Raw genomic sequence first — 18827 nt, forward strand, 5'->3', positions numbered from 1 at the left:
TCTGGGAAGGGAAAAGTGCTCAAAGAGCAGAATCATTCTTTTCTTCTTCGTGGGTTGTAGGTTGCAGCATGGAATCTTGGAAGTGAACCTGCCTGCCTGAGGCTGTGGAAGCAGGGAGTCTGTGTGCAGCTCCACTTTGCTTTTACTCAATAGTGACTCATGACTGTGTGAATAGGAATGTTTAAAAAGACCAATGTGGGAAGCACAGCCCTTTCCACATCAGGCTGAGTCTTTGGGTAGTGTTCTTTGCAAGCCAGCGCCTCATTTACTAGGTATAATAGAAAGACAGAACTAGACATATGTTCCTCCTGCAGGGCGGGGGAGGGCCACAATTGTGAAGAGTGTAAACATATGTCCTCCCTGAAGGAAATTATCCACCTGCTGCAGGGTCTTGGCAACCTCCAACAAGCGCAGTGATTTAACCCATAAAATTTTGCCTCATGTTCAGCCAGCCAAGCCGTTTTTCAATTGCGTCAACTCAACTGAATTTTTCAGTTGACAACTCAATGCGCTGGTTGTCACCAGTAGCTAGAGCCTACTTTTTGAGATACTACAAACCTTTTTGTGTGGGATATCAAATATATCCAATAAATACTTACTAGGCTGGATTATTTAATTGGATAAATTAAGATATACCAAATGGTTTGGGCAAACGAAACTTGCTATATACAATCTTCATTCATTGGGCTGTTTTAATTTATCTTGGTATTTGTTGCTTTTATTTATTTTATAGTTCTAAGATTCAGATAAGTAGTTTCTGGATAAAATATAGGGCTGATGGTCAAGGCTGGACTAGGTCTGGATTTGAAGTTATGAAGACTAAGCCTGCTTGGGAGAACTTCATCTCAGAGGCCGTGAAGTGTTTTTTTTTTTTTTTTCCCAGCCTGCCCCTACCTCACACTGCTGGTGCATTGTCTTTGCAGTTTGACTGAGTAAAGATACAGGATGGCATCTGAAGACTTTTCTTTTGTTATTTTGTTCTTCCCCAAGAATTGCTGAGTTTGGGGCCCTTGCCTGAGCATCTCTTCATATCCAGCTTCTGGTACCCATTTCATTTCTCCGTTGGATGATCACTTAAATCCATATGCACTTTTTTAAACCATGTCCTTGTTGTTTATAGATCGACTGGAGACAGCCAACAGGCAGCTGTCTAGCAGGGAGTATGAAGGACATGAAGACAAAGCTACCGAGGGGCATTATGCTTCCCAGAGTAAGTCTCTATGTTTATTTATCCCACAGTTGGTATTTTAAAAAACTGGAGGCCTGAGGAAAGAATTATAATAGTTTTAAGTATGTTTTATAACTGTGTGCTTTTTCTTAGCCTGCAACACATTGGGCCCAGATGAAGCCCTCCTACGTCTGCTCAAGACAAAGCTGAGATTGACTTATATTAGTTCAGAGATGTTTATTCTGTTCTTCTGACCTCAGTTCCTCTCTGTCTGTGTAATCTCCTCCAAGGAATAGCAACACTACAGTCTTTCCTGGCATTCACTACTTCAAATAGATCACAACCCTTTTTCTCTAGGAAAGGGAGGAGGTGTGGTTCTCTGGACAGGTTGAGGAGTGCTAGATTGGCTGCCACTTGCCAGCATGTTAATCCCTCTGAATGATCACACTGTGTGTCTCCATACCTGGGGTTTATTTCCAGAAGCCACTGAACCCATTTCAGCCAGAAAAATGAACATGGGCTTTGTAAGCCTCTAGATTTATTGGGAGAATATTTTATTAATATTGCCAGAGGAAATTGATAGAATCAGAGGGACTTTGACAGATGATTGGTCAGGGATTGAATTTTGGCAAATTCATTGCACAAGCCAAAGATTTAAAAATTCAGTTGCATTTTTAAAAACTGTTTCAGAAACTGAATTCATAGCTGTATCATAACTCTCAACAGCATTATGAATATGTGCTCACAAACTACAGGAAAAACAACAACAACAACAAAAAGTGATGTACTCAGTGCCAGCCAGCTATCCTGTGATACTGTTCTGATGTGTGGGCTGTCAATGTGGCTCTGCGTTTTAAAGGCTGGGAAGTAATTGGTTAAATATTCTGAGTTTTAATTCTATTTGGTTGGGTTTAACTTCCTTTGTTTCCCACAGATTTACTCATGATTACATTCCAGTTTTTAGCCCATTCTTTATTTTTTAAATTCTGCTTTTGACAAGTAGACATTAACAGTATATAGGGATTTGGCCTCATATTCCTTTGTAGTCTTATAGTAGGTGATTGGTCTGTCCTCCAAGTTCACATGAAAATCTGTATCGACACTTTGAATTACTTGCTTTTCTCACAGAATTCATATTTTCTTATGGGTGTGATAGATTTACCATCTCATCAGAGCTTTCGCTTGAAAGGTGTCATCTGTGGGATTTGCATGCAGGATTTGGGCACCTTTTGGAGAACTGCATGCCTAAGGGTAGAGTAAGGTGTGTCAGCAGTGCTGGCTTTAGGCACTCTGCTGACCCTGCCTTCTTGGTGGGGTGCCAGCTGATCACTTGGTTCAGGTCAAACATAAAAAGCTGTCCATTTCACCTGATGGGCTTCTGTTTGATCTTCTGGCATAGGCTGGTGTGATGGAACAGTAAGTAGGGTTTGGAGCTGGGTGAGCTCAGACACATTCTTGAAGACTTTACTCTTTCGGCTCAAATCTGGAACATCAAGGATCAGACAATTCAACCCTTCCAGCTATACAGGCAGTGGTTTGTTGTGGGTAAACTGGCTTCACTGTGTCTCAGAGGCATAACAAGAGAGACCAACTGCTTAGAGGTATCCCCCTGTTATGTGTGACATAATTGAATCCACGCAGTGCACTTGAAGCAGGCTTTGTGACTGTGATGTCTAACCATTTTTCCCACACCCAGCCTTCACAGGAAACTTTGTGCCTTCCTTGTAGCATTATAATTATTCATAGATGGACTTAGGATGTTATTTCAAATTTAAATACGTTTTTTCTTAATGAGTTCTGAAAACCTCTCGTATATTACAAAAATTACCATGCCACTCCAGGTATGTTGCAGATATTTTTCCCATTGTTTTTAATCTTTGATTATAGTATTCTTTGTCTTAAAGATTTTTTTCAGTAACCATATTTATGCCTTCTAGGATTGATGTGATGCTTAAAGTTACTTCTTCTTTTCAAAGATTCTAATGGTATTCACCAATGTTTTCTACACATGAGTGTGATTTCACTGTTTACATGGTGTATATTTTGGAAGGTAGCTTGACACGCAGTATAGGCAAGTGCACCAGGGCTAACAAGGAAACTTGTTAACAGCCATTTTAATTTCTGGGTGAAAGATGTAGAAGGCCTGAACTAAGACAGTAGAAGTAGCAGTGAAGAGTAGGGGACAGAAAAATGAGGGACACATTCATAGGACTCGTGACAATTGGATAATGACAGAGAGAAGTGAGTATGACTGGAGCAGCTGGATGATGGTCACCCTTCACCAGTACAACTCAGGAGAAGCAGGTTAGGGTTAAATAATGAGTGAAAGGTTTGAGCTGTTAAGTCATCTCACCCTGCAGCCCTTAGTTCAGTGAGCAGGTATAATGGCAGATACGGAGATACCCACAGGACTAGATGGCAGCCATCTCTGTCAGGCTTTCCCTTGAGCATGTGAATACAGAATGACTGGCATGAATCACCACCTCTCTTCATAGTTATTAATGTGTTCCTTTATCTGAATATTATTCTATTACTAGAATAAAAAGAATAGAATAAAATAGATTAAAAGAATATTAATGTTATTAGGACAAAGTTAATTAAGCCCTTAGTAATCATAATTATGAATATTCCCCACTTTTTCAGTGAGCCTTTTGGAATTCTAGCCCTTGGTTCAGAGAAAGGTAAGACAACATCGCAATGGTAATGACATGTCTGGATAGTACATACCAAGGATCTATAGGGCTAGATTGTGATGCCCCTGACAACCACTCTGGCATTGGAAAAGTCAGAGAGTAGGGGAAAGTACAGAATAATGTACTCTGCTTTTTTTGCCAGGTATTTGTGTAGATACTAGGTGTCTGAAGCCTAAGAGCACCCAAGTGACTCTTGCAACACGAGCAAAAGCTCTCTAAGTTAGTGGAGGGAGGAGATCCTTCCTGAAAAGATTTTTAAATTTCCCTTGGTAGCTTTTAAAACCCGAACTCTGCTCTTAAGTTGGAGCCTAGGAAAGCTGTGGTGGACTGCATAGGTAGCTACCACTTAGTGTTAAGGTTGAACGGACCTTGAACAGGTCTGTTGTGTTCCTCTCTGTCAAGAGAGTTGTCTGTGTTGAAAATCTTGTGGAGTTAAATGCTTAGGAGTTTTGATGACCTGGAGGCAACTTTCCCTTCATAGATTAACATTATCTTTGGAGGAATTCAAAGTTTTATTTATTTGTTTATTTTCTGGTTTTTCTTTTCTTTTCTTTTTTTTTTTTTTCCAAGTGTTTTTGCAGCTTATAGGCTAGTGATGTTAAAGCCAATTGCTCCTGAAAAACAGGGCCTCTGGCCAATTCCTGTTTGGTTTGGCTGTGTGAAACTGGGGCTTCTTTGTCTTTTAACTTAAATGAGGCTCCCATTTTTTCCCATTCATCTCTCTCTCTCTCTCTCTCTCACACACACACACACACACACACACACACACCAAAAGTAGGTTACTGTCTGCTGAAAACAAGGCCCTGGAAATGTCTGTCATTCTTAGCTATGTCGTCTTCTTAGTGAAACTTTTTAAAAATTATTTCTGAAAATTGATAACTGCAGAATTCTATCTGCTTTAGGCCAGAGAGCCAAAAATAAACTATTAGATGAGGACACACTAGACTAGTAGAGATGAAACTTCATTTTATTGAGTTTTTAAATAGACATGTCAGGCCTTGTTGCATACATTGCATGCTGAGCTAATCAGGCCATTCTAGTGGGACCTGATTAGCTCAGCATGCTTGTGTTGTGCTGGGATATAACCAAGTCACGTTTAAAGAATGTACAAGAATCTATTCCCTTGGGATTTTGAAGGTACCCAGGTTCAGCATACATGGTTCAATTCTGGCTATTAAATGATATGTCGCTCTAAGAAAAAAAGATTATTTGGGTATTTGGTGATTTGTTTAAAACAACATATTGATGAGTAATGCATACAAATGTGTCAGAACAATATATATCTGTTTTCCTTAAAATTCCTTTTGGTTTAACAATGAACAGAAAAAATGTGTGCAGCCACACTTTTTCTAAAACAACAATAATTTGCCATTTTCTTTTTTTTTAATTTTTTAGTTGTGTTGGACACAATACCTTTATTTTATTTGTTTATTTTTGTGTGGTGCTGAGGATCGAACCCAGGGCCTTGCACGTGCTAGGCAAGTGCTCTACCACTGAGCCACAACCCCAGCTCCTAATTAGCCATTTTCAATGTACCTTATAATCATCATTCTTACTCTTGAATCTTATTTTTAGACACTATAGTTTACTGTCTCTTATAGAATGTGAAAGAGTCCAAAATGATTTCCCAAATGAAAACCCTTCCGATTTTTGTATCTCTGTAAGCTCTTGTGTGAACCACAAAGCAGAAATGACTATGACATAAACATTTATTTTGTTGACCTACATAGAGCCATAAGGAGATTATTCTGAATCCTCATTGGATTTCATTACATCGAATGTCATGGGTTTCTGTCAGGCATCATTAGAAAAGAAGGTTAGATGTAACACGTGGGTGCCCTGGCTTACCTCTTCCTCCTCAGGCCAACCAGGGCTGGCAGCTCATCTTGACTCAGACTCCTTGGTGCAAGCTCCTGTTACAGCACTTTTATATTCTGTGGGGTCATACTGTCTGTGTGAATCTCTCCACCAGATGGGAGAAAGATAGGCATACTTTAATAATATCCACCCACACTAAAACAACTTGCATTTTTATGCACCTGGAACTTGATAAATGCTTCTTGAGGGAATGAATAAAACTAAAAAGTTCAGTAACAAGGTTGAAATTCTCCTTATGCAGCATCAATACCAAAACTTTCTTTTAAGTTCAGTGTCTTCAGTCATGTGGGAAGATGCCCTAGTTTATACTCTGTTGCTTCAGTGAGCTAGGTGAAATTATTAAAATAACACTGTTACAATAGAAGTAACTTTAAAACACCCAAATTTATTTATTTATTTTTTTGTTTTTCTCTTTTCCTTCTTCCTTTTTTCCAAGTAGAATATCCAAGGGAGAGAAATTTTTTATTATTAAAAACAGTATTTTTCGAGAAAGTTGGTAAACTTAGCTCATTTTGGATTTCCTTGACTCCTCTTTATTGTGCTCTGTTAATGGTGAGAGTTCACTGTGGCATAGAAACGTTTTTGTAGCAGCCAGTCAGATGCTCACACTGACCAATCCATAGACCATGCTAGATACCACAGATCAGCACCATGGGCAAAGGAGAAGGACTGGCCCTCAAAGCCGGCCAAAGCGGGATCATTTTGATCAAGATTTTCTTGCTCTAAATTAACTGGTTCTCCTTATAGATGATCTCTTTAGTTAGTTGGACTGTGGTTCTAAAACTTGGTTTTATAGGCACAGGCCCAAGCAAATAGGCTGGACTTCACTCCTGCATCTTCTGATTCCTGGTGTTTTACTAACATGTTTAGTGACCTGAAGTTAAATGCTAAACCTCCTTGCACCTCCATTTCCTTTAAAGTAATGGAGGTATGACTCTCCCAGTTTAATGAACACGATTCTGAGGATAGCCAGAGATAGGAAATAAAGGAGACTTTATAAAATACATAGTTCTGCAACACTTCTTCCTGCCCCCTTGCATCTATTTTAGTACTCACCACCTCTGGAGGGATGTGCCAATTTTCAGGGAAGGGGAATGGGCTGTGTTCCCAATAAATTCCTGCATGCCTTACTTAGCCTTAGCCTTGCTGAATTTGGAAGGCAGAGCATGTGAGCACTTAAGCCACTTGATCAACCTTGACAGGCAACACTGAGGAACTTCAAGCTTTCATGACAACCAGAAGTGCACACCGTCTGCAGGGCATCTGTTTATGTTCAATCGTATCTTCTCCCCAAGTGTGAAAATTAGTGTTACTCAATTTAGGCTCTGATTTTCCATACTTAACAAGCAGATCTAATTGAAGAACCATCTCTTGGTCATGTATTGATATCTTGGTCATTAACCATTTCTTGGTCATTAATTGATATTGTCTTTAGCAGGTGAACATGGGTTTTGATTTTCACACTGAAGGTCTTAAAATTACTTTTTGCTTGGCATTCCTGCTATTATGTTGAAAAGTTGGGCCTCTTAAGCTTCTTTATGGTCTGCATTCCTTGCACTGCATAGCAGGACAGATAAATAGAGTAAGGCCAGACTACAAAACAGACAAAAATCCATTTGCATCTCAAGTGGCATCAAGTAACCCTCACTTTTCCTAATGACTTAGAACCAGGAAATCCATGGGCAGCCTCCACTTAAATGGCAGTTGCTTAGAGAAGACTTTCTGAGATGATAAGGTTAGATGATCCTTTTATATACTCCCCAACGCCCTGTACTTTTTTTTTTTTTTTTTTTTTTTAGTAAACACTCATCACGAGTGCAAATAAGAAACTGTTTGGATAATCATTTTCTGTCTTCCCCCTTTGAACTGTATGCACTCGAAGTGCAGTGGCCCTGTCTGTCATTGTCACCATTGTAGCCCTAGCTCATTGTTTTTCCAGAACTTGGCCCAATGCATAGTGCTTAGAGACATTTAATAAATATTTGCTCAATGTCGAATGAAATGATGATCATTATTATTTATTCAAACAAGTAGTTAAAAGTTAATTACTATGAACTAGCTGTGTGCTAGCCATGGTCAGCAAACTTTGTTAAAGTCCACATGTAAATATTGTAGACTCTGAGGCCACGACTACTCAAGTCTGTGTCTTGCCCAAAAGCCACCACAGATGATTAATTAACAAATGGGTGTGGCCATGTCCCAATCAAACCTTATTTACAAAAACAGGCTGTGGGCTGGATTAGGCCCGCAGCCAGAGTTTGCTGCCTTTCATTCCAGGCACTTGTTATAGAAGAGGAAGATGAAGAAGGGACCCCAGCAAAAGGAGAATCGAAGGAAGAATCGAAATTAGGAACTTCAGAAGTGTTCCCTAGATCTTACTTTGTAAATTGCCTTAATTTCAAAAAGGATATAATTGTTCATTCTTTTGTAATCCCATATAAGGAGAGCATGATTATGATCATTTTAGAAAAACTGAGAAAACTGAGATACATAGAAATACATTCACAAATCTTAGTTACCCAGTGAGGATCCCAAATTAGCTAACAATGTAGACAGTGCTGGGCAGCTCTAGTCTAGCCACAAGGGTTCGTTGCCTTGAGAGTGAGGGCTCTCTCAGTGGGGCCACGAGTTCCTACCATAGCATCCTTCCATGAGATGAGCTGGGCAGGTTTGATTATCAACTATGGAGAATATCTGAAAGGTTGCCTGTCTGATCACAAGCAGTGCATGTGTCCTCTGAAGCAAGTTTCATTGTCACTGTGAGTAGCAGTATCCTCATGGCTTTTGATCTGCTGGTTAAAAGCTCATCCTCAGGTGGAGTTGCAAGTGTGTGCCCAGTCACTATCCTTCTGGTCCTGGTTCAAGCTAGCCTGGTGTGGTCATATCACAAGAGTTTCAGCGGCCAATACTAATCAAGCACTTACTAGGACCAAGCACTATGCTAGCCTCCACAGGGACATTATTTCTTAATCCTCCAAGCAGTCCTTTGAGATTGGTATTACAGGTATCTTACAGATGAGGAAACTGAGGCACAGGAAGATTAAGTAACTTGGCCATCTTCATACAAGCTGGTAAATGGAGCAAACAGGTTTTGGAACCCAGGCCATTCTGACTGGGCCAGATGGGTGGAGAGAGGCCGGAATGAGAGAAGCATTGAACTCCCGGTGACTTTGGAGCTCAGTATAGCATCCACATTTTGCAAAAGCTGAAACTGCAACTGAGAGTAATCAAGTGGTTTGCCCAAGATTCCACACTGGAAAATTGGGACTAAACCACAGCTAGAATTGGGACCTCCTCTTTCTTATTTTTTTTTTCCTTCCCTTTTTCCAAAAAATCAATTCTATAATCCCCTGGTGAGTGAAGATTTTACATTTTTTACCATGGGAGGAATCCTGGATAGCAAAGGATTTTGTACTAGAAATCTTATTTGGTTGCAAATAATTTAACCCAGTACTGTGACTTAATAATAAAGTATTCAGATGATAAATAACGTTCTGTGCTTCTAACTTCTTCATCTATCTTTGAACTTGAGCCACTTATAATAAAAGGTCTGTTTGTTAAACTAGGATATCCTCTTCAGTTAGCCCCCAACACAAAAGTTTTTGAGAGAAGAATAGAATTTAGAGTCTAAAAAATTATCTTCTCAAAATGTCTGTGAAATAAAACTTTTTGTTCTCTGGATGATGAAATAAAAACATAAGCAGAACACAATGAGTAACTCTGTGGTGTGGGTTCTTACAATTAGTTTTTGGAACTATTTTTAGTTCACGAATTATGGTGAGAGCCTACAGCTCTATCTAGATGGAACCAGAGAACTTTGAAGGGGTCAAAGTGTTTGTTTGAAGTCCAGAAAATTTGGTCTTACACCATTAAAAATAAGCTTGCATCTGCTACTAATTTTCCTCCTTGCTTACAAAAACTGTGGTTTGGTGAAAAGAAGAGAGAAAAAGGATCTGTTCAAAGCAAGTCACAAAAACGACAATGGGAGGGACTGCAGAAGTTAAAATAAAGGAAGGGAGGACATATGATCGCAGGCAGCACATTACTCCCTCTGACCAGTCCTGGCACGGACCTCTTCTTTCCTCAGATACAATAATTTCCACAGCCAGTCTGGTGTTAAGGTACTTCTGCCATTCAGAGGGACTATTTTTTATAACATTTTTTAGAGGACACAATACCTTTTATTTTATTTGTTTATTTTTTATGTGATGCTGGGGATCGAACCCAGTGCCTCACACATGCTAAGCAAATGCGCTACCACTGATCCAACACACCAGCCCCCAGAGGGACCATTTTAAAAATAGGGCTGGAAGTGTAGCTTGAGGCTCTAGGTTCAAACTTCAGCACCACCAAAAAACAAACAACAACAAATATAAATAATTTAATATATAACATATAATAATTTAAACAAGTACACACATGCACATTTTATTACATACAGATATTTTATATCTATTTTAGGTATTATTTACATATAATAAAATTTAACTGTTTAAAGCATACAGTTTGAAGAAATCTAATAACCGGCATAATTAAGATTTATTTGGCACTCTGTGAATTCCACATTAATGGACTGTAAATATTTGGAAAAAATATGCATTTTTAGTGAACATGTGCAGATGTTTTTCTTTTCATTATTCCTTAAACACTACTGTGTAACAGCTGTTTATGTAGCATTTGCATGGTACTAGGTATTATAAGTAATCTAGAGATAATTTAAAATGTAGAGGAGGATGTGCATGGGTTATATGCAATTACTATGCTATTTTACAGAAGGGACATCTGTAGATGTTAGTATCATCATGGGTCCTGCAACCAGTGCCCCACAATACCAAGCAATGACCATATAGAACCTATGTAGCTCATATGGTGCTTCCTCTCCTCACCAAGTGAACTGCCCGCCCCCTGGAATCTGTCTGCTTGTGTTCACATTTCTGTGTCTTAGGATCACTGTTCTTTACATGATGTTCAGGTTTTATGGTTGTTTTCTTCATGGGAGCCTCAGTGTCTGGTAGGATCTTACTTGGTCATACCTGGTAATAAAATTGGGTGTTGTTTATCTTTTTATATTAAGAAAAGAAAAGACAAAAAAGGACTTGTATTCTGTTGTGATTATAGAAATCTTAAGTCTTCAGGCTACTTCATGGATACATATATAGTAAAAAACCAAATGCACTAGGTATGTTACATTCCTGGGGCATTATTTATTCATTGTCTAATTTGTAATGTGCTATCAGTAGACATAGAAAAGCAGCAGTACATTTTAATTTCAAGTAAAACAAATTAAGATGGAAGGGTAATAATACATTTGAAAGCTGAGCTGGATGAACGGGTGTATACTCAGTCACCAAGTTTGCAAATATAATAAATTTTAAATAAAATATTTTTAGGCAGATAAATGTCGAGTGTTTAAGTTCAACTTCTAGAATTAAAATGTAACATTTTAATGCAAGAATAGCTAAAGTAGAAAAATTATGTTTAAGAGACCTTTTGTAGGTATTCCAAAAATATTTTACCAAATTATACCTGAGATAACTTTAAATTCATTTTGGAGCCAGAATATAAAAAATCAATAGGTAATTACATAAATTAACAAAAATATAATAAGTACTTAATGACATTAGATCAATAGATGATTTTGTAGTTAAGTTTTGTTACTTTCCATGATAAATATCTGAAAATGATCATATCATTGAAAATTTTCATTTTAAAGTTAGAATTTGATCATGTACCAAAAACTGTTGCCTACACTTGTCATATTTATTCACATATAAAACACTTCAGCTGTCCTATATTTTTAAAATACTATGAAGACAGAAGGGTTTAGATGCATGATGAAGAAGGCTCAGTCCCCCGTGAAATAAGCCCAGTAGAAAGGCTAAGACAGACAGGCAGCCGTCACTGGACCTGGCATCACGACAGAATACGGTAAGAGCTCATTAAAGAACAACTTCTACCCCAAAAAAAAAGTGGGAGGGAAGAAGCCTGTAGCCTTTAAGATGGGCCTTGAAAGCTAATTTATAGTTTAGAGGAATTTCGCTGCCATAGTAATAGGAAAGTTCTATATTTCTTTTGAACATGGAAAATAAATTTTGACTAAATCCTTTACACTTCAGGCTTCTCAGTTTCTCAAGTTGAGCCATCTCTCCAAAAGATTGTATTTTCTCTACATGTTAACAATAGCTGTTTCCACAAATTTTTGTCTCTCTTCTAATGTCTGAATGGTGGCTTTCAAATTCAGAACTCTTGTTCAAAAGAAAGGAAACCTACTATGTAAAACACCAAAAGCTGAAGGGATTTCAGGTGAGAGGGAGTACAGTCTTCAGAGTGCCTTCCTTCCTTCCTGTTAGTCTGTTTGCTGTTGATATAACAAAATGACTGAAGCTTGATACTTTATGCAGAAAAGAGGTTTATTTAGCTCACGCTTCTATGGTTGAAGGTTCAAGATCAAGAGATTCCATCTATCCAGCCTCTGGGGAGGGCTACCACAACCTTATCAGCATCAAGAGGTGGGAATATGTGCAGGACATGGTGAGACAGGAAGCAAAAGAGACTCAGGAAGGTTCTAGAATCACTTATAACAACCTGCTTTCTCAAAGCCTATGAGAGCAAAAACACATCTCAAGAGGGCAGTATCTCTATGATTTAATTATATTCTGCTAGGCTCACCTCTTAAGGATATTACCACCCTAACACTGCCATCCTGAGGACCAGGACTCTAGCACATGAATCTGTAGGGGTCAGACTCAAACCATGTCTAGATCATAGCAGCCGGACACTATCTTCTCTCCCTTCCTTCCCCCGTCTCTCCCAGGGCTTTGTAGAATAGAGTTTTGTTTGATCTCCTGCTCTTAATTTTCCTGTTACAGAGTTCATTTAAAAACAGTTTACTCTTCCAACCATTTAAAACTAGCCCTCACTGGAGTGTTCCTGTGGCTGTCAATAAACCTACTTAGCTGCCACCCATAACCTGTGTGTCCATTGCCTGCCACAACAAGGCAATCTGCACTGGAGTACAGAGATGGCTCAAGGTTGAAGACACGTTTTACCGGAGAATCTTTATCAGCAGATTTTAAAAAGAAAAATCTGCTCAAGCCAGCCTAAGCCCAAATAAGAGGACTGTGTTTTAAGTTTATATAAGTGTGTAATGGCGCTCACAGGCAGGGTGTGTAGGCAGGCCTCCCCAGGGCTAGGAGCCTGTGAGAATCAAGTCACAGCCTGCACTTGGGAGTCTGACTCTAAGAATGTGTTTCCTGCTCTCCTCACATAGACCCTCATCCACCTTTCTGTATACATCTGCATGATCCTTCATTCCCTTTAGTGTGGCTTTCTCTGGTTTTACCCAGAGAGAAACAGCTAGGTTGCCCATGCTATTACCACTTCTCCCAAGCTCCCACTTACAAATTTCCAAATGAGAGACTGGTTGGACTACCTCTGCAGTGGCCCTGCAGGTTGGATCAGCTATCAGATGGGAGCGATAGGTAGAGATAGATGGGAAGGGCTTTATGCTGTGGATGTGGCTTCCTGCCAGAACTTACCCTGCAGAAGGAGGATTGCAGTGGATAGCTCTTTGGAATGGGGCATTGACTGGGCAGATACCATGAAAGTTGTCTACTCTAGAGAGAATCCAAGTTAGGAAGCCTTTGCCTCTGGAAGGCCTTCTCCCAGTGAACTCCAGTGCTGGGGGCCTCTGCCATTATTCACAGGAGGGTCTGGACACTGTCTGCCATGTCTCTCCTCAGCCTCTCTACCTCGCCTCCTCTTTGTCTATGGCCTCTTCTAAGTTCACTTCACTCAGAGAGTCTCAAGAGACAGGACCCCAAAGTCAGTCTCAATAGTCAGAACAAGATTTCTAGTCAGTGGCATCTCAGGAAAAGGTTTGTTGAATTGTGCCCACCTCCTCTTCCTTTAACTCTGTCACTACCATCTGCTTCTCCTACATCCAAAGCAATAAGAACCTTCCCCAAGAAATGCCAGGGAGATACCTGACTCTCCAGAACCAGATGCTGGAACAAACTATCATTATGGGAATTATTTGAGATTTGCAACAGAATTAGCTTGGTCTGTTTTTATGCCTACACACACACACACACACACACACACACACGTGTACTCCAGAATAGATCCAACCCTGTCCCCCTCAAATCCAATCAACAGTCAAACTTGGCTCCAGATGAGAGAAGCAAAGAGGAAGAAAAACATCAATCTCTTAGGTCACCCCTGGGTCAGAGTGGCAGCAGCTGGACTCCTCTACCCCTCTGACCCATAAGGAAAAGCACACCAAGACTCATTGTTATTAGAAAAGCTTGGAAATTCATTCTTTCTTAAGAAGGGCCGGGTTACAGCTTTGCTGCCCTCATGATTCCCAAGCATAATTGGCGACTGAATTAGAAGATGGCAGCACAGCCCACCCCCAGGCAGACCCCACCCTCAGCATTTCTCAACAGAAGTTACTAGAGTCCACCATCCTGTCATCCAGCCACAGTGGAGCTCAGTGCCCAACGAGAGGTCACAGAAACAGTGTTAGCAGGCTGTCCACTTTGAACTGGCAAAGAGAGGGTCGGATGGAGAGGGAGCATCCTCACATTAGGGGGCCCAGTTCTGGTTTCCATTCACTTCTGCTCTTTCCTCAAGCAAGAGCTACAAGTGGGGCCACTGACCTTGGAGCGGTATCACAGTTAGTTTTGCTTCAGATTTCTCATTTGTCAAATGGGACTGATAGGGGATTAGAGAAGGTTCTGCTGGTAAGTTTCCAGGAATACACGTTAGCTCTTGTTATTATTTATCAGGTACCTGCTAAGGGCCAGGTCTTCTGGTAAGCATTTCACTGATAGCCCTCTTATGCCTCCCAATAGTCCTGCACTCGCTCCTTAGTTTCCTTGGAGGAGATGGAGTCTCAGAGAGGTGAAGTCACATGTCCAAAGTCAACTGGTATGCGAAGGTGCCAGAATCCAACCAGGCTGGCCTGGCCTCGGAGCCTGTGCCATCGCTGTGGTTTCGAGAGTAAACAGTGTACAAGCAGACATCCTCTGTGCAGTGGGCCCGGAGCCATCAGGCTAAACAACCCTGCTCCACACCGTTCTGGGTAATTCGTATCCACTGAGCAAACAGACCATTCTGGGCACGAATTCCCTTGTGTCAACTTGCCTGTTCTAGGAATTCTCAGTATATACGTTGGAGCCTGACCAAAAATTCACAGCAAGTCTGGCCTTTTTTGAGATCCATCCCATTGGACTTAGATAGTAATAAACTGAAGGACCCTTCAAAAAAAGGAAAAGAAAAAAAAACCTCAGTGACCCTTCCTAGGAGCTGGGGACTCACTCCTGTCTTCTCCCAAAGGATGACTTTTAAGAAATTCTTGTACACCTTAGAGTCCTCATGTCTTGAAAGACTCAGGGAACCCAGCTGCCCCACCTGTGGCTCCCTTTCCTTGCCCTAGGCCTAGCTAGACCTTCTCTCTCCCCTCATAGCACCCTCTGCATGCATCTATTAGAGCAACTTGTCACAGGACTTTTCCATGTCCTGGCCTCTTCCTGACTGTTGGAGAACAGAATGCACCTCTTACTCACCTTATAGCCCCAGAATATGTCACATTTCCTGGAACAGCAATAATAACCAAATTGTTATCCTAGTTGACATTTATTGGGTACTTAATTATCCCTTTTGAAGTAAGTACTATTGTATTCCTTACTTTAAAAGTAAGGAAAATGTAGCCAGACGTGGTGGTGCATGCCTGTAATCCCAGCAGCTTGGGAGGCTGAAGCAGGAGGATCGCAAGTTCAAAGCCAGCCTTAGCAAAAGCGAGGCGCTAAGCAACTCAGTGAGACCCTGTCTCTAAATAAGTATGAAATAGGGCTGGGGATGTGGCTCAGTGGTCAAGTGCCCCTGAGATTAATACCTGGTACCCCACCCCCCAAAAAAGTAAGGAAAATGGGGCACATAGACGTTCACTTACTTTGAAAGTCATAAAACCATAGGTGGTAGAGCTGGATAAGAACCCAAGTGGCCTAAGTCTAGACTCCAGCTTTTAACCATATTCTGTGTTGCCTTCATACAGTGCTTAATTAATTAATGTGTGTAAATGGTTCTGCACATGAATGTAATTTCTGGGTTTGGGGAAATATGATCTGACCATGGCATACTTCAATTTGTGACATACTTAAATCTCGTGTCCTGCTTCTGTGATTCTGTAGTGCATGTCTGTGTCTGTGGGCACAGGAAAGGCAGCCCTTGTGAGCATGCATTAGAGAGGTACAAATGCAAATTCTGCCTTCCCCCATTGATGAGCATCACTTCTTGGGGACAGTCACTTATACATTCTTAGTGACGTTTTCCTTAACTGGAAAAATAGGAATAATAATGGTGCCTACCTCATACAGTAACTCAGAATAAAGGAAATATTGAGGGAATAATTAAAGTGAATGATATAAGTAACCATTCCTGGAACACAGTACTCACTCAACAAACACAAGCAGATATTGTTGTTATTATCACTGTCGTCATGGACATTGTTTTTAAACCTTGATCATTGAGATTACTATTTCCTATCAGTGGGCAGATACCTCTGAGCCAGTGTGAGCAATAAACATGTAGCTGCAACATGAAGTTCAAAGTCACCAAACTCAGGACAGAGATGTTTTGTCCCATGTACTGCAAAGTATTCCAGAACTTTTGGAGTTTAATCAATATTGGCACCACACTGTGGGGTTCAGGGAGCCTGGGCAGGGAGTGAACTGGGGAAGTCCATCGTCAGTACAAACCTCTGATGAGCAGTGGCTTCTCCATGAACAGTGGGACAAAGGTAGAGTGGACAGCTGTATAGCTGAGGCTGATGGGAGATCACAGGATGCTGAATGCGTAACAGCTACAATTTGTTGTTCAGTTGGCATTGAACTTGGCGTATAAGAGAGTCTCATTTGCTCACTCAGCAATATTATTCAGCCAGCCACTCTTTCAGGCCAGGGAATATAGAGTAAAACATATAAAATATTCACGTCTTTTGCACTTTACATCGTCTACACTAACTGAGGTGTCACAACAACACTGTGATGCAAATGCTGTCATTTCCATCAGGAAGATGAGGGAGCTGAGGTTCAGAGAGGTCCAATTACCTTGCCTGGGGCCTCATAATTGGGAAGTGGTGGGCCTGGGCTTTGAATCCAGGTCTTCCTGGTGTTAAAGTCAATTCTTCAACCACTCCATGATACTACATAGCAAGGAAACAGCAAATTCTGGAATCATGTGTGTTGCAGGGATTTGTTAATTCAGATCTCTATCTTGGCAGCTGTAGTTGTGTCATGGTAATAATTGCAATCCTCGATTTGCAGAACAAGAAATTTTGGTTGTAGCTCCTGGTCATAAGTCCCACCTGTCATTTTACTGCTTCTGATCAAAATTGATGTATACTCAGCAGCCCCAACAAAGAGAGGAACTTCTATGTTTAGGTCAATAACCAAGTAGAGGCCCTGGAATCCAGTGGTTCATTCCCAGCAGTGCCTGCTTAGCAATTCCTGGGTGCCCTCCAAGGCTGGACAAGACCAGCAGGTACCCTGCCCATTGAAACATTATCTGACCATGGAGCTGGTGCTCAGATGTCAGTGAGTTTGGACAGAAAGAATGAAATGCTGTGGCCTATTCAGGGCTGTGGGTGGTGGGCAGCTGTTGGCCCATTTGTTCAGGCTCTTGCATGCCCATTTTCCTTGAATTGGAAAGGAGGTTTCATGAGCAGCATTTCAAATGCCACTGAAAGGGGAAGGAGGAGGGCAGTTGGTCACTGCAATAAAGCACCAAGAGCCCCAAAGCAGTGCTATTTTGGGTCAGGATCTTGGTGGGCTCATTTTGTTTCTAGGAAGCACAGGCACTACTTAAGATTAAAAGTTTACTCATTTAGCAGAAGCTGCTCCGTGGCCCTCTGATCCCATCCACATAATTTCACAGTGTGAGGGCAGTGCATTCACGTGGGAAGGACGTTGTAGTAGGACATCGGGAGACCCGAATTCTGGACCTGGTTCCACCCCAGCGGGCTTTCCTTTCCTTACCCATAAAGCAAAGGGGATAGAACTGAATTTTGATGTTTCCTATGGTCCCTTCTGGCTCTAAAGTTGTGAGTTTGTTATTTGATATTTGTAGCCTTCTAGTGTCTTTTTAATTTTCATGCTCTGTCTTCAAAAACCACATTTTTTTCTGCTCCTTTACTGCAGCATTCTTTCTATTGCTTCAGAGTCCACAGTGCTTCTCTTTAATTTCTGATACTTATTTGTTAAATGAATGAATGACTACATGTAGGAGGGAATAATGAGTGAGTACAACCACTGTTAACATGCTGGTGTAGCACCCAGACTGGGACTCTATGTGCTTCAGGGTGGATTGCTAGGATGTGACATGGGCACACCAAAATCAATTTCTGATTATTGCTCTTACAATGATATATCTTATTTTCTGTAAATATGGAGTAGTGTATGTGCATGTGGTTTTGTAACCACCTTTTATCAACGGTGAAGTTTTTTTTTCTCTGTCACCAAGATTCTCTTATTTAATTTTAATGGCTGCATCCTATTCTGTTGTAGAGTTTACAGTAGTCTATTTAATCAATTCCTTACCCTTACTTTCACATTGAGTTTTCTGTACCATAAATGACATATAGTTTACTTTAAAAACAAAATACATTGCTTTGGTAACAAGAAACACATTTTCCCTTAAGAAATGCTCATCCCATGACTCTGTGAACACCCCTGCTTAATCCAGAACAGCAGTCTGTAGAGGGAGGTGGAGAGAGGAACTGAGGACATCCTAGCCTGGCTTCCACATGCAGAGAGAACCACCATCACTGGCACTTATATTGCCTTTGAAGGACTGTGAAGCATTGGTCCCTTTTTTCTCTTGAATAGGACTAGGAGAAAATGTGGGGCCAGGTCATATGAAAAGAGGATCCAGCTGGAGATTAAAGGCCTGGACTGGAAACTCCCCTCTACTGTCTGGCCTCAGACAAAACAAACCTTGGTTTATTTTTCTGTGAATGACAATATTCATATCATTACTTTCAGTGTTTGCCCTTACATCACAGACTTGGAAAATGGAGGCAGAGGAGG

The 18827-nt window shown here is 40.7% G+C and overlaps 1 protein-coding gene across 2 annotated transcripts in view; it reads left to right on the top strand.

The window, feature by feature from the left end:
* Amotl1 (angiomotin like 1) overlaps positions 1–18827 on the top strand; it is a 132518-nt gene that overhangs the window by 87804 nt on the left and 25887 nt on the right. For both annotated transcript variants that reach the window (XM_071616632.1, XM_027951410.2), the window contains one exon: positions 1121–1210. In XM_071616632.1, coding sequence (XP_071472733.1) covers positions 1121–1210 — 90 coding nt within the window. The remainder of the gene's footprint in view (positions 1–1120; positions 1211–18827) is intronic.

This window comes from Marmota flaviventris, chromosome 9, assembly GCF_047511675.1.
Source record: "Marmota flaviventris isolate mMarFla1 chromosome 9, mMarFla1.hap1, whole genome shotgun sequence".
NCBI lineage: Eukaryota > Metazoa > Chordata > Mammalia > Rodentia > Sciuridae > Marmota > Marmota flaviventris.